At 37.6% G+C, this 17,732-nt stretch overlaps 1 protein-coding gene across 5 annotated transcripts in view; it reads left to right on the top strand.

Annotated features, from left to right (window-relative positions):
- LOC101745162 (potassium/sodium hyperpolarization-activated cyclic nucleotide-gated channel 2) overlaps window positions 1-17,732 on the top strand; it is a 271,145-nt gene that overhangs the window by 164,298 nt on the left and 89,115 nt on the right. For all 5 annotated transcript variants that reach the window (XM_038017547.2, XM_038017550.2, XM_062673961.1 and 2 more), the window contains exon 3: window positions 14,498-14,709. In XM_038017547.2, the coding sequence (XP_037873475.1) occupies window positions 14,498-14,709 (212 nt within the window). The remainder of the gene's footprint in view (window positions 1-14,497; window positions 14,710-17,732) is intronic.

Here is a 17,732-nt window from a genome sequence, read left to right on the forward strand (position 1 = left end):
GAAAATTCTTTTTTTGTTTGAACGCTAAACTCACAATGAGACCACCCATTTTTTAGTTTAATTGATTTATGAAGTCGATTTTTTTTAAATAATAATTATGTGTTTAAGGTGTTTGTAAGGTTTAAAACTATCTATTATTTTGTTAAAACAAATAAGAATACTAGACCATTATCAATAATAGATGGGTAATTTAATCTGTCCCAAAAAAACCTTTTAAAAGTTCTGGAATTTCACGTGCTCTCTATTTTTGCCACAAAGTATAACTAATTGAGTTCCTTTTAATGAGAATAAAAGTCCCTCTTTTAAGGTCATCTTCGGTCCGGTTCCAGGGACTGACCAAAACTCAAAGTAATATGTGAACAATTTTTGTTTTTGATTTGTTTTAAACAATATCGATACGCGGTCCTCTTGCCCCAAACTAGAATTCCCTGTTCTATGGGAAGCAAAGACAAATAACCCTTCTACTCATATCTGTTCATAAAATATTTATAACTACTGATACCATGCACCCCACGTTTTTTTTACAATAAAATCATTTTTTCTTACACTATTTTTAATTCAATTTTTTTTAAATTGATTTTCTATTTTTTAGTTGGATTATCTATAAAAGCGTATTTTGTTAGTTTTTTTTAAACTATTATTTTACATTTTTTAGATGAATTTAATTTTTTTCATTTTTTTTTTATTTTCAATTGTCATCGGTCCTTAATAAGTATACCAAATTCCGACTTAATCCGACGTTTTGAAGGGGGTCAAAATCATGTTCAAAGATTCTGTTGCATACATACGTCTGAAGCCAATAAAAGCGTATTAAAAAAACCAACCTGTTCGTCACACGAATGATTATCCAATGTGAGCATCGACCCACTGCCCTGGACCCAGTAATCAAGGGCGCTAACTAGTTCATCGCCGACTGAATCATATATTACAATCAAATCTCAACAATGTTTTACATATAAAATTACTCATTGGGTATAAAATTACTCATTGAAGATTGAATAGTTGTAAAATTATCCTCAAAATTTGTGATGTACAAATAAAGTATTTCTTTTTCAACCCGTGGCCACCCACCCAATGCTTTTTTATATTTTTGAGGGGTTACTGGTGGGTTTTTAGATTCACCAGGACAGGTGGGCGAGCAAGGGCTCAGCCAGGAGTGATTAGATTTGCTAACAGCTTCCCGAGCACCTCAAAGGAGACCTAACAACTCAATATTAGCTGCTTCGCGAAGTAATCTTCAAGAAATAATTAATAAACTACCGGATCGGAATCGCGACTCGCTGATAAGACCCGGCGAGAAACTCAGCGGGTAGATGTTTGGGTTAGATTGCACATCGAACTCTTTCTCTAGTTCAACGAGTATGGTTACCGAAGGCGTCTAATGCAAGGGTTGTTGGACTTGATGGATCCGTAAGGATGTGTCCTCCCAATGCTGAGTGTATGTCTCTTCACATTCCCCCATTCCCTTCGGTCTCTTGCCTTTCGCATCCAGTTCTTACCAGTTATTTTGATCAGGACGTCAGGCCATCTCATTGGTTGCCCGTGTTACGACGTCTAGTACCTAAGTACGAAGCTTCCTCTCCACTCCAGTATAGGCTAATCAAATTGTATATAAGGAAATCAGCGGTAAATCCCTTACGAACAAACACTATGAGATACGGTATTAAATTTATAATAGCTATAGGTGGTGGCTGATTTTTCAAGTTAACATTTGCACATCTGGTTGACAATTATTGGTACATTTTAATGTCTATTAATGTACATTTTAAGTTCTACGGAGAAAGAATTAAGAATTTTCCTTACGAATAATTTTAATAATACACAATGTTAAATACACTTAAATACTATTTTCTTATCTGTTTATCAACGGATATTCGTAGTCATTGACGAGTTTTTATTTCAAATGTCAACAACAAAAAAAAGAAATAAGTATTATTACATTAAATGAATCTAAATCATAAGGCGTACGTGAATTATGGTCTATTTTCGACCAAGAGAACTTTTGAATACTTTTATAGCGCATTAATAAACAAGACATCACTTTTCTTTCATAATCTTCTCAGTTTTTCTATAATTGTTGCTGTGTGGAAGGGTAATGTTTCTTTGCGTTCAAAAAGAAATGTATAATAATTTAATAGCATTCTTCAATCGATTGAATAATTTCTCATACGTAGTTTTATTTTATCATGTATAATGTTGATATATAATTTTCTAATATATTCTAAATCTGGACACAACAACAGAAACAATTTAATATTCAGTAACAAATGAGGGGTATGTTCGAGTTATCTAAATCCGAATACGCAATTCGTTTATTACAGGAAATGTTTAATCTGAATAAAATTATAAGGTCAGAGGATGTTTCATGGTAATATCTAATAAATTTTAGATACGGAAAACATCCTGGCCAATTCGAGCTATTAATACAACTTCACATTCAGCAAATATCATCCTACCCTACTCTCCAATAGCTGAACTTTTGAACCTCTAGGTATAGTGGGTCTATTTATGTTCTGAAAAATTGTTTGTGATGGCCACATTGTCATTTTTTCATCCACACCCTTCTTGTCGCACCGCCCGCTACTAGAAGAGCAGTTACAAAATATAATTACAATACGACACTCATATTGTCTATGGACATGTCTATGAACGCTTATAAAAGATTTAAAATAACTAAAATTATATAAGCAAGTATGATTAGGAGCGTTATATCCTTAATAATTAATTACTATTAAGTAATGCAGTAGCGAAATTATTTTTTTCGATTTCTTATTAAATATTAGGTCTGCAATATACATATAGTACAACGTATTAACCAAAGTTAATTTACTCAATGTCCTACTTCATACTCAAAATATTTAAAAAAATTAAACAATCTTCTAACGATGTCACTGAAAGAACAATTCAAAGCTACTTAAACAAAACGAGACATTTTCATAGCACTTATATGGTAATCGGATAGATAGTAAAATTATTAATCTTATCAAATGGAGATTATAGTAAAACACATTGCTACGGTAAATATCATTTCTATATCAAACCTGGACTTGTAACAGACTTTAGTCGAAATTGTAATACTTCATTTTTGATAAATTTTTATTAATCCTCCTTTAAGATGATCGCAAGAATAGTATTTGCTAATAATTTGATACGAGAACCAACAAAAATGGACCGTTTGTTTTGTTTTTTTATTGCTTAGATGGGTGGACGAGCTCACAGCCCACCTGGTGTTAAGTGGTTACTGGAACCCATGGACATCTACAACGTAAATGCGCCACCCACCTTGAGATATAAGTTCTAAGATCTCAGTATAGTTACAACGGCTGCCCCACCCTTCAAACCGAAACGCATTACTGCTTCACGGCAGAAATAGGCAGGGCGGTGGTACCTACCCGCGCGGACCCACAAGAGGTCCTACCACCAGTAATGTCCATGTTTTGAAATAAGCATTATGTGTACACGAAATTCCTGCCGAAATTCCAGCAACACTACAACGACTGGCTGGACTATTACCAGAACTGGACAGATACCTTTCAAATTATGGAATAAAAGCAAACTTTACTTACTCTAGAGATAAATTAGATGCAGATATGAAGAGATATTCAAAATTAATGCTAGAATTCTCAATTTTTCTCGCTTCTGCTTTGTCACTAATATCTGATGACGCTGCAAAATTGAGAGCTGAAATGGGAAATAAAACCATCGAAGAATTAACTGATGCTTACGAGGTCGATCAGTGTGGTACAGAACATCTTTCAGCTTTCAGAGAACGTTTGGAGGGAGTCGTTGATAGTTAGTTATCTTGAATTTGGGTTATTGTAATTGTATAATTTAACTTTGGCTGTAGAATAACGTAATTTCTAAAATAAAGTTTTCTGTTATAATATTATTACATGTACGGTTTAATTTTATATGAACTCAATTTGCAATGGCTCATGGTACATATTAATTAAACGGAAATATAATATTTGGTATTTTGCATGAACATGATGTTTAAGATGATTATTATTATGAACGTAATTTAAGGTCGATAATAAAAAAAAACCTTTGGTGAAAGAACATCAAAATTAGATAACGCGACAATTATGATTTTGAAGATTTGAATCATGGAACAACATAGTACATAGTGCAGCAGAGGTACATTTAGCTATCACTCACACACGCCGGCACCTAAAAAGCGGTGACGTCAGATTATGTGCATTCTTTTTCTAATTCTAATTTTAACGAACTCATAATATTCCTGTCATTGTATATTCATGTTATTTATGGTCAACATTCTCATTGTCTGTGGTAACGAATGAACCCGTACAACCGCACACCGGATTTCTGTCGTAAAGCATTTTGCACTCTCGTCTGTAGAGTTAAATACCATTTATGAACAAGATAGATAGTTGTGAACAAACTAATTATACTGTACCTGAAACATAGACACGCCGTAGCATCTAGTGTCTGTCATAATGTAGATAATATCTCTCATGGGATTAACAAATCAAATTATACAGGTCACTTTGGTATTCTGTGGTTGGGTATAGCAATACATACATACAGACACATTCCGACACCGATATCTCTAGAGAGGAGACATTGATGATATGAGTATATCAAGCTGATACTAGATTTGTTCCATGGCTTGCTTGGATTTTTTTGTTGTTGTCAATACTGTAACTTGGTTCCTTCACCAAAAATACATTACAAGCTCGATAGAATTGATACGATTCTAGCATAAACAAACGGACAAATCTTTTTCATTTCGGACATTTGGGTCAGAGAGAGACAAAAAGAAATAGAGAACACTTTACTGTACACCAAAACATAACTAATATGGAAAACTTGTCAGCAAGTAGGTATAATTTGTACAATACGTGGTCTTATCGCTAAAAGAGATCTCCGAGGAGTTTGATTTTGTTTAAAGAGAAACTGATATTGGAAATCATAGACTATGTACGCAATCACGGAAAACTTTTAACTCGTAACCTGACTTTTAAAATGAGTAATGTTCGGCACGAGTCAGAACGTGGCCCATATTTGTTCGGGGAAAATTTAAGGAAAGATTTAAGAGGCAATCCAACGATCTTGCGTGGGAGGCGTGGGAGGCTTCCGGAAATTCATGCAGTCTCCGGATTCTCGGTACTATATTATAAATCGGTTTTTTGCGATCGTAAATCATTTGTAAAAAACCTTCCGCTTATCCACTTCAAATATTGATAACAGCTTTTTATCATATATGTATGGATCCGCATAAAATTGATTTTTTATGAAATTAATTAAATATCCCGTTTGTTTATTTCAAATTGATACTCTTTGTTTAAAACAACATAAAAATGACTCGGCTAAGTACACAGACCCGAATAATACACATACACAAACAATATTCTATTCGAACATAAAAACTAAGATTAATACGTGCAGGTATGTATATTATGATAAGTCTTCAAAGAACTCAGTGCACAATATTAGAATATGTCAACCGAATTGTTGCTCGTCGAGTGTATGTTACGCAGTCGTTCGCTTACGTTAGTCCTATGCATAGAAAAAAGTATGTTAACATTTCGTGAATCATTCGCACATCTTTTAACGCCGACGAAACATCACGGGTAGTCATGGAAAGGAAAAACCGCATTGTCCCGGTATAGCAGCAGCCGAGCAACCGAGCAGTTTTTCAATAATATGTGCCATAAAATGAACCTACATTTTTTTATCTCTAGGATGACAAAAAAAAGGAAATGTTTTGATTAACTCACAAAGAAATCAAGTATCAAAAATGATAAAAAAAATGACAAAAATCCTAAATTATTTCTTCTCATTAACTTAGATTTTTTCTAACATCATTGTCTCAATACTAAGCAAAGTCATTAGTTTCCCCCGAGCCGATCCGAGTTTCTTAGTAGGTGTCAATCCTAAGACCGTCTGTTTTATTTGGCACACACAGATTAGCTCCGCACCGTGATGCATTGTTCATTCCAAGCTCTGTACAAACAATAAAAGTCGACTACCATTACGTTAAACATCTCCTAAACCCAATCCTTTTATTCTAAAATGACAAATGACTGTGTATTTTCAATGAAAATTAAGACTCTCCAAAGAATTTCGTTGAATGACACATTTCGAATTTGTCACATCTCAAACGTAATTTTTAAGAACAATGTTTTCGGCCGTTTTGTTCGCCGAAATCGAAGCTATTTTACGTTTAACTTCAATATTAGCTTTAGTTGTGTTATATAAATATTTGAAATATAATATAATGTATGTGTTATATTTAATTTGAATTGTAGTGTTTATTTAAAACATGTGCTTATCTTTGGTTTGTGGAAACGTGTTAAAAAGTTTGAAATACATTTTTTCCGAGATCCCGTCTTTCGTTTAGGTTTGAAGAGCGAGTTACAAGTGAGACTTTAACCTCAGTCTCAAAGTACGTAATCACTTTGACATTTGCGGTAGGCAGCGGTTTGGCTCTGCCCCTGGCATTGCTGAAGTCCATGGGCGACGGTAACCACTCACGGTGGGCCGTATGCTCGTCTGCCTACAAGGGCAATAAAAAAAAAAACTATTTATTGGCCACGCTTACCAATAAACACTGAGAGAGCGATAAGGCTGTTTACCCCACTTTTTTTTTTCATTGCGTAGTTGAGTGAGCTCTGGCTCCACCTGGCATAAATTGGTTATGAGAGTCCGTAGACATGACAACGTGAAAGCCACCACCTATCTTGACAGGATGTAGACAGGACGGTGGCACTAAACCGTATGGATTCACATTACCTGTAAGCAAATCCCATGGGACTTTTTCCCTGTTTAAAAGAGAGTATGGCGAGGGTCTAAATGTATATGTGTGATGTGACATGATCGCTGACAATAGGCCTTATCAGAAGGCTCGGAGCCATTCAAAGAACAATAGAGAGGGCCATGCTCGGAGTTTTCCTGCGTCATCGAATCAGAAATAAGGAAGGAAAACCAAGATAACCGACCCAGCCTGAAAATTTTTGAGGTTAAAGTTACAGTGCTCAGGGCATGTTGCTCGAAAAACAGACGAAAACTAAGGCTAAAAAGTTCTGGGATAAAAATCGTACACTGGAAAACACATCGAGGGTAGTCTTCCCACAAGGTTGACCGACGACGTGCTAACTATCCCACGAATCCTGCGCTGCGCAGAACCGGTAATCGCGGTAATTGTCGCGAATCTTGGAGGAGGCTTCTGTTCAGCAGTAGTCATCTCTGGGTTGATAATAATAATGAAACCGAGCGTCTTATTCTTTCTCTTCCCATTTATCTTCATATGTCATCATTCATCCTTTATCTTCAGCTTTGAATCACCCCATAGTTTAAATAATAAACATAAAACATGTCCTACTAGTAGCCACACATATCGAACAAATATTTATTGCTGAAAATACGTATTGTATCGAAAGTAGATTACATTAATAAAATCTGAAGGGAATCCGGTTCACTCCCGCAATCATTTCATTTATTTTATTAACAGCTTAACTTAACGACCACGGATGGGAATGTTTCAAAAGATTAAATACAGATCCTCTCCTATAATATATCTGTTTGTTGGTACTTTAAATAATGAAAATTTTATTTTTAAAGAGCTACCATATGCGTTACTTTATTTACCTGATGGTGAGTGGGCACTGATCACTGTCGTTTACGGATATGGTAACCACACAATAGCACCCTTATCTATTGTTGAGGATTCTTTTCAAATCTTACTTTAGGTAGGTAGGACGTTTATTTATTTATTAATTTATTTTAGTCTTCTTACAAATTAACAGTATAACCAAAACATTTGTAAGGTATCTATATATAAATACGTGAAGCAAAAACTTTGTACCTATCCCTTTTTACGAAAATTGCGCGGATGGAGGAGTATGAAATTTTCCACACTTATAGAGAATATAGAGAAGAAGTGCACAATGCTAATATTTTTTTTAAATAATACTTATAAGATACATTAAATCAATAAAGAAAACATTACACACACTACATACCATGTATTTGACGCACACACGCATGCATTCTATTTACTGTCAAACTTTTGTTCTTGACATCTGTTGTCAAATTGAGAATAGAATATGGTTTGTCTTTGTTAATATTTTTTATAGTGTAGTCTTGGTGAAATTTGTGATTATAGAAGTATAAAATACAATCATAACAGTGTACAAACTTACAATTCCAATTAATTATAGTCGAATTTCGACTACTGCGGGACCTCTAGTTAATAGTAACAGCTATAAATCGTTTAATCATTTAATAGTATTCAGAGGAGCAGAGTTCATTCTAAGGTCGGATAGTAGGTACGTGGGAAAAATGATCTCTGATTCATATAATTCTAGATTTGTGTGCAAAACAAGTATTATTATTACTAGTCGTATACTGATGTCTTCAGTGAATATAGTTTCAGTTCGGATCCTCTTAGCCCTTAGCAATATCGTCCTAGTATGGACAAGTTTTCTATATCATTGATTAATATAATATTATATATACCGTATGATGTTTTTTTGCTCAGATGAGCACAACTTGAGATATGAGTTCTAAGTCTCAGTTTCATAGTACAACGGCTACTCCATCCTTCAAACCGAAACAAACACGTTACTGATTCACGGCAGAAATAGGCAGGATAGTTGTGCTTACCAGTGCAGTTCGCAACGACCTACCCCCAGTAACATCTAATGAACCAGTTAACAATTGAAGTTTCAACCTATGATAGCACAGCACCACCTAATTCAATGGAATGAAGTTCTAATGACCCAGTTTTATAGTACAACGGCTACCCAACCATTCATACCGAAACACATAGTACTTCACAGCAGATGGTGATGGCACCTTGAGATATAAGTTCTAAGGTCTCAGTATAGTTACAACGGCTACCCCACCCATCATACCGAAACGCATTACTGCTTCACGACAGAAATAGGCAAGGTGGTGGTACCTACCCGTGCGGACTCACGAGACGCTTGACCACCGGTTATGTGATTTATTGTTTTCCCTGCCTATTCGCTGCTAGCCTAAGAAGCTATTCTAGCTACACTTGGATGGATAGACGAACGAGCTCACGAGCTCAAACTGAGAGAATTTATTAACACTAGCCCTGGAAAGAGCAGTGTTTCGCAGAATCCACCACCGGATCGCAATCACGACCCACTGAGATTAATGTTGTTACAAAATTATAATTTGCGTGATTACTGGTGGTATGACCTCTTGTGACTCCGCACGGGTAGGTACCACCACCCCGGCTATTTCTGTCGTGAAGCAGTAATGCATTTCGGTTTGAAGGGTGGGGCAGCCGTTGTAACTATACTGAAACCTTAGAACTTATATCTCAAGGTGGGCGGCGGTTTTACGTTGTAGATGTCTATGGGCTCCAGTAACCACATAACACCTGGTGGGCTGTGATCGCGTTCAGCCATCTAATCAACAAAAAAGATATATGTATGAGGTTACATTTTTTGTTTGAAATGATCAACAAATAAAAAGTATACATTCTGTGAGGAATTATTTCGCACTAGTATCTAGTATGACATATAACAAAGGATCGACATCGGAGTAGCTAATCATAGATACCACACTTCCTCTTTTGATTTCGCAAACGTTACCGATGCGGGCGTACGAAAACAGTTTTTTTTTTAAATAACACCAACCTAGTCCAGCTCTGTGTTATCCAAATATGTATTTAAAATTTATATATTTAAATCTTCCTCATTTATCGTTCTTTATAGTTAAAATGGGTATCAAAATCAAATGCGTGGCTTAGAGAACTAAGCACTAGAAACAAAAGCAAACAGCATCTTAATTTGATACTATTTAAATATTAAAAGAAGTGTGTTCACGAATAATTCAGCGGTAGGCAGCGGCTTGCTCTGCCCCTGGCATTGCTGAAGTCCATTTGCGACGGTAACCACTCACCATCAGATGGGCTGTAAGCTCGTCTGCCTACAAGGGCAATAAAAAAAACAAAGAAGTGTAAAGATAATTGCATAGTTATATGACTGCTTACTGCCTTTTTATTTATTCAAATAACGAGTGATATCACAAGCAGTAAGCAAGCATATTGCACAAACTATTATTTTATGGGTTCTTCGGCTTAACTTACGCTATGATACTAATATCAGTTTTCAGTCTAATCGTTGTCAGGGCAGAAAATAATGGTAAAGTCCCACCAAAAAGAAGTTTTTATAGCTTAGATGTGTGTTATAGAGGTTACCGGAATCCGTAGACTTCTAACTACAACGTACGTGCCGCTATCCGCCTCGAGACATGGAGGTCTCAGATTTTTTTAACAGTGCAAAGGCTGCCCCGCCCTTCAAACCAAAAGGCATTACTGCTCCCGACCCGTCGATCGAGGGAACCGGTAGGGCGCCGGCTGTGAGCGGTAGGAGTTTTTAGTGAGGTTCAACTCCCACATACCCCACCCGCCCTGCAGGTGGAGATCCGGCGATTTTCAACTGTGGAAAAAGAAACAAAAAACAAAAATTACGCAAATTATAATTTTTGCGGGTTTGATTTTTATTATACGATATTATTCCTTTTTTGTCAAGTACGTATTTCATTAGAAAAATTGGTAGATACCTGCCTGCGGGATTCGAATGCACCGGGCATCTTATCCTTTAGGTCCACGACAACCTCAACTCATACACTGCTCAACAATCGAACACTCTTGTTCTTTGAATATAATGCATTCGGCGTTGTAAAATAAAAACCATGACTTCATCAATGTATATTCTAATTTAGCGCCTATAAGGATAAAATGTTCCTTCTTAAATGCTTCAGTAAGTTAGCAGGGTTTTCCCATTACGATGACATTACCTATTTCGAATTATTGAACGTTAGCGTCGCAATAAAACGTTTCGATTGCATTCAAATTACTTCTTTACCTTACCTTACATATAACTTGGACTAGATTGTACTACTTGGAACCGCCACGCTCCTCCACACGAAGTTTCCAGAACACACATTACTATAGCTGGAATAGCCTCTTAAGCTACAAGCGAACAGGTAGGGAAGAAAACACACACGCACACGCACACGTTACATCATCAACATCGGTTAGAAATTCCCCTACAAATATTCCCCGCACTTTCACAATCAACGGGTGTACACTTACGTGCCTTTGAAGTAAAGCAAAAATAGAAGATAAAAGTAACCAACCTACCAATCCTTACGACCCAACACATCACGCCTCTAGCAATAGAATGATGCTACCATAATTTTTATTTATATTTTTGTTTAATTTTTTTTAAATTATCAACTTAAACAGCAGCCCGCTGCGTTTCTCGCCGGATCTTCTCAGCGGGTCGCGATTTCAATCCGGTAGTAGATTCATTCCCAAAGTAGCTACTTTGAGTTGTTAGGTCTCCTCTGGAGGCGCTCGGGTAGCTGTTAGCAAATTCCACTCCTCCTGGCTGAGCCTTTGCTCAGACACCTGCCCTGGAGAAACTAGACTAATCTTTCAATCATAAAAAAACGTATTATCAAAATAACAATTGTTTCTAACAATTTACCTTTGGCATTTCTGACGGCCACAAGCGACGGTAACCCCTCACCATCAGGGGTGCCGTATGATCATTTACCTACAACTGTAATAAAAACAAAGATGGAAACTAAACCGATGAATGAACCTTTTTCGTTTAAAAGTCTCTAAAAGGTGATCTCGAAAAATTTAAAACTAAGAAAAATAATTGTTCACTTATTATGAAAAAACAACACGTATTTTTCATTTTCAAATTATGCTCATTATAATTTATTTAGTGTTAATTAAATTGCAAGCCACAATAACAGCTTGACAACCGGCACAAATAAAATACAATTTTATTCGATGATTTTCAAATTTGAAACAAGGTTGTCATATTTATAGTGGTGACTATAAATATGAAATATGATGATATTATATTATATCCTGACAATTTCTATTGCGAATTAGTCACGCGGTGCGGCACTAATGGTGCCAAAGGTTTTATGTATAAAACTTCTTGACTTGAATTCAACCTCGAACCTGTATGTGGGTGGCCGTATTATCGTAGTAATTTTATAGACACTTCACCCGTCAGATTCAGAGTAATATCAAAGACAATATAAAAAAATAATCTACCATTCATTGTTGTAGGACGTCTTGTGAATTTGCACGGGTAGGTGTATGTGTGGTGGTATAATTTGTTATAATTATAATTTGCGTAGTTACTGGTGGTAGGATCTCTTGTGAGTCCGCGCGGGTAGGTACCACCGCCCTGCCTATTTCTGCCGTGAAGCAGTAGTGCGATTCGGTTTGAAGGGTGGGGCAGCCGTTGTACTATATACTTATATTGAGACCTTAGAACTCATATCTCAAGATGGGAGCGGCAGATCGCTCTTGAATATCTTGCCTCGGGGCATACCACTGCCCGGGCAGAAACTCCCTACCACACAGGGCAGGTGAGATGGATGCAGGATTAGATAAAGGGGGGCTGTTCGCAGTGTGCTCGGCACACTCAAATCGACAAAATCAATATTGCAATATCGTTACACAGCTTACAAAGAAGGCATAATTTCATCCCTCGATTTGGAGTTTCCAGTATCAGAGATGTTAATATGAACAAGACCAACCAATCAATATTCAACGGAATATGCGTGAGCAGAAATTCATAGAACTGCCAATATTTATTGGGTTTTATGTTTGGAAAGGATGTGAGCATTAACGCGGCTTAGAAAGTGATAATTCATCATCATCATCTTAGGCCTTACAGCCCAGGGTGGGCCTTAGCCTGGTCCAGTATGTCTCTCCAGACTGCTCTGTTCAGGGCTTTCTCCTTCCAGTTCTTGACGCCGATATTTTTGAGGTCGCGCTCCACGCCATCAAACCATCGAAGTTTGGGTCTGCCACGACTTCTGCGGCCCTCTGGTTTGCCATAGAGCAATTGTCTTGGCATTCTGGTACTCTCCATTCGAACCACATGTCCTGCCCATCGTAGGCGTTCAATCTTTATAGTTGTTATGATGTTAGGATCTTTGTAAACATCATACAACTCGTGGTTATAGCGCGTCCTCCATATCTGGTTTTCCCGCACAGCACCGAATATCCGTCTTAGAATCTTACGCTCGAACACAAGTAGACGGTTCTCATCTTTTTTGCTGAGTACCCATGTCTCTGAGCCATAAATAAGAATGGGTCTCAGTAGGGTCTTGTATAAAAGAATTTTGATATTTCGTGACAGAATTTTGGAACAGAAATATTTAAGCAGGCCGAAGTAGCAAGTGATAATTGACAAAACTTTATTCATTATTTAAAATTAAAAAAATGTAAAGGTTAAAGCCCGACTCAGCATAGTGACACGCGAAAAACCAGCGCAACATTTTAACTGAAATCGGGTATGGCGTCACGAAAGTTCACGTAATTAAAACATGTATAATAGAATTACTTTGATTGAAACTAAGCAGAGTCCAACTATCCATTATGTTTATCTAGGGGCAAGACAAACAATAAAAAATAATTATTAGCAGATAAAAGTTATGTTAATACCCAATTATTCTTTTTTCGTACTTACTAGCGTATAAGTAGGAAAAAAATACGCAATTATTTTAAGAATGAATTGTAAAATCACGTAATCTGGTCACATGTTTCTTCCATTTGTCTTTGTTTTCCAAACAAAACATTCGCGCGTCAAAAAAAGGGCGCTAAATACATATCCATATCTCAGTATTGTATCTCTCTATCTCTCTCTTCGATCGGCCCCTCACTGCTGAGGATCGTGACTACGTCCGATTCCGTCAACCAGCTGTCTCTATTGATCCCGTTTTGTAGCTTGGTGGAGTGCGTCGCTGACAGGTACCCCCAGTTCCTCCGCTACTTGGTCCGACCATCGTTTGGGACCTCCACCCCTAGGCCTTTTTCCCTCTATTTTACCGACCACCACAAGGTGTTCCAACTTGCTGGTATCCCTGCGTGCAACATGACCAAAATACCGCAATATTCTTTGTAGGCAGGTTGTGGATAGGCGTTGAGTCTTTTCTATTTTTAACTGCCTGAGAATAGAAATGTTGGTACGGCGGGACGTCCATGGTATTCTTAGCATATGTCGCCAGCACCACATCAGTATTGTATCATCATTCATCATTATCCTGCCCTTCTCCCAGTCACCTAGGGTCGGCGCAACTTGTTTTCTCCTTCCATACCCTTCTATCATATACCATTTCTTCGCTCACTCCGCTCTTACCCATATTGTCTTTCAATCAATCCATGCATTTCTTCTTACCTACCTCTTCCTCGTTATCCTTCCACATTCATAGTCAACATTTTCTTACCAGCCTCATTTTCATTTCGTCTCATCACATGTCCATACCATCCCAAACGTGCACTTCTCAGCTTCTCTGTCACAGGTGCCACTTTCAGACTTCCTCCAACATATTCATTCCGTATTCTATCCATTCTCGTTACTCCACACATCTATCGCAACATTCGCTTTTCTGCTGCATGCAATCGCCAGTATCATCAGTATTGTATATAGTTTTAAAATTGTCTTATCTCTTTCAGATGTGATGATGGTGGAGGCGGCGCGGCGACAGGTACCGGGGGTCGGGCAGCGTCGTTGCGGCTCGCGAACGGGCGGGTCGCGGCGCAATCGGCGGAGCAGCTGCCCCACTCGCCGGCGGATTGCGCTTCGGTGCGCATTTCCATCGACAACACCAACACCTGCTGCACCGACTCGCTCGTCACCGCACTCGACGACGAGACGTTACTATTAGGTAAGATATCTACTATAAAACACATCACATCAGAGGAAACCAACAAATCTTACCGCAAACATTGCAACGTCACCGATACATCTTGAGGTGCTTTTTGGTACCACAAACACCGGTCACCGTCCTCATCGAACCCGCCGCTTGCGACGAAGGGCTCGACGAGCAAATTAACCCATAGACACAGCCCACTGAGTTTCTCGCCGGATCTACTCACTGGGTGGTAGATTCTACGAAGCACTGCGCTTGCTAGGGCCAGTGTTCGCAACACTCCGGTTTGAGCCCCGTGAGCTCACCTATATGTTAGGGCGAAGCTGAAATAGCCTCCCAAGGCTGTCAGCATAGGTAGGAAAAAAAGCCATCTTGAGATATGAGGTTGGAATATTAATTGCATTGAGGTGACGACAACTCGCACTAGTTCGTGATCATCAGTAATTAATTGCGTCAAATTTAAAGTTCAAATTACGATTTTTATAAAAATATAATGTTTTTCCTACGTCGTACAAGGCTTTTTTTAACTCCCACCACACCGAACTAGTGCTTCGTGAGAATAGTAATGTATTCCGTTCTTTGGTCTGTGAAACTTTAAAGCAAACACTGCGCGTCTTGCTATTGACAATTCGTTGGCCTTTTGGGCACTAAAAACGGCTTTATGCAAAGTGCTCCTAGTATTTTTATCGTTTTCTTCGTTGTTAGTTTTGTTTATTCGAATACAAAATGAGTCGACGTTCCAAATGGAGTTCACGAACACGCCAATGTGCAATCGCTATTTCGTCTTCATTTATATACGGCTACTGTACCCTGGTTCAAGCTGGAACGCATTTTGCGAGTTTGTATGCGTGTCTATTATAAACGTTTGTTTATAATAAAAAAACAAGAAATCATAGAACCAAACACGAATGAAGTAAAAGACGTATATAGAAAGAAGAAATCGAAAAAATCCCTTCGTATGGCACGTAGCAATTGATATATTTTATGGAGATATAACCCTGGGAGAGTCGACGTCAAACCGAAGGCCGATCGTAAAACTCATGCCAAATCCCTGTGCAGCATAATATGAGGACATGCTGCGCCGATCCCACATTATGTGGGACAAGGGCAAGAAGTAGAAGAAGAATAAATCATATCACTAATTCAATTATATAGTTTAGTACCTTTAATACCTAGTACCTAACTTTAGTTCCTTTTTTGCCTTTATAGGCAGCCCATATGACCCATCTGATGGTGAGTAATTACCGTCAATCATAGACGTCAGCAATGCTAAAGGCAGAAACAAGTCTTTGCCTATAAAATACCTAAATAAATTGCTATATATATTAGTACTTCAGGTAATACCTTTTAAATTGGATTTCGAATGACGACCTTACCAATTTTAATTAAATATTTAATTTTATAAGTGAGTAGTCAGTCAGAACAGAATTGGAAATTTTAATGAATGAAACTATTTCTAGACACCCTTACCGCAAACGTCTATTTAAAGCGCCCTCAAAATACGACCAAGAGCAAACGATCGAACTCAAATTTTAATGTCCGTTTTTGTGAAATCTATATATCTATGTATATAAAAATGATTTGCTGTTCGTTAGTCTCGCTAAAACTCGAGAACGGCTGGACCGATTTTGCTAATTTTGGTCTTCAATTATTCGTGGAAGTCCAGAGAAGGTTTAAGAGGAAATGAAAACATTTGAAAATGCTCGGAATTAAATAAAAATAACAACTTTGTTTTTCCTTTCGTGTGTCACCCGTCGGATGGATTCCTTTTGTTTGTTTTAAGTTCATTTTATACAAAAGTTTAGGTCTTTTATTTATCGATTGAGGCACTATGAAATCTGCCGGGTCAGCTAGTTTAGAATAAGGATGACTGTTGAGTGGTACTACAATATTTCAATTTGGAATAACACTTTTACTAAGTCAACGTAGAGCTCCAGTTCTATTTGTGATTCCTACTTTATTATTATTATTTAATTGAATATCGAATAAATCAAGTCGTAATTCAACCGGTATCACTATAACTTTTTGACTAATTCATTGAAAACTTCGACTAATTGGTTAATTACTGGAGTATTTTATTATTATTTTCACAATCAAAATGTCCAAGGCGTGTCACGTTATGGGAAATAACTTAATACTCAAACATTTCTTCGAAGAGCTATATATTACGATTTCGATATACCCAAGTTGACCATAAAAACGGTTTGTCCATTTTAGATTACCGTGAAAAGCGACTGCTCAGTTACATAACGAGCAAGTTCCCTTCCTAAATCCAAGTGCACTTTTTTGTTATTAACACCAAAAAAAAAGTGACAAAAAATCAATACGATTACGGAATGCCCTGTAGGTACTGTATAATCGTGATATCAATTTGTTTTTCCCACGTCGAGAATATACTTCGGCAATTCTAAATAACGTCGAGAATAAACTTTACTGGTGGTAGGACCTCTTGTGAGTCCGTACGGGTAGGTACCACCACTCCGCTTATTTCTGCCGTGTAGCAGTAATGCGTTTCGGTTCGAAAGGTGGGGCAGCCGTTGTAACTATACTAAGACCTTATAACTTATATCTCAAGGTGGCTGGCGCATTTACATTGCAGATGTCTATGGGCTCCTGTAACCACTTAACACCAGGTGGGCTGTGAGCTCGTCAACCCATCTAAGCTGTAAAAAAAAGGCGAAAGATCCAACGTAACGCCTGTATATGAACACCGCTTCCTGAAACAATTAAGGAGTACCGGACATTAAATTTTCACAGTATCTGCTCTCCGTCTGTACGCTTAAGTATTTATTCGCTCCCTCTAACCTACAAACAGTACAGGATAGATGCTGAGCATAAATAAAAGAAGTGTGTGTGTGTGTGTTTTTTTTTTTTCAAGAATAAAAAGCGCATTGCAGTTATGTCCTCGAAATGACTCCAGCACCGTTTATGACTTTTTGTGTGGGTCGATGAAGGAAACGTTATATTAATCTGCGTATTGTTTTCATTGCGCTCGTACACGAAATAGCGCCTTAACACGTTGATTGCGGGACCATTTT

This window comes from Bombyx mori, chromosome 19 (assembly GCF_030269925.1).
Source record: "Bombyx mori chromosome 19, ASM3026992v2".
Classification (NCBI taxonomy): domain Eukaryota; kingdom Metazoa; phylum Arthropoda; class Insecta; order Lepidoptera; family Bombycidae; genus Bombyx; species Bombyx mori.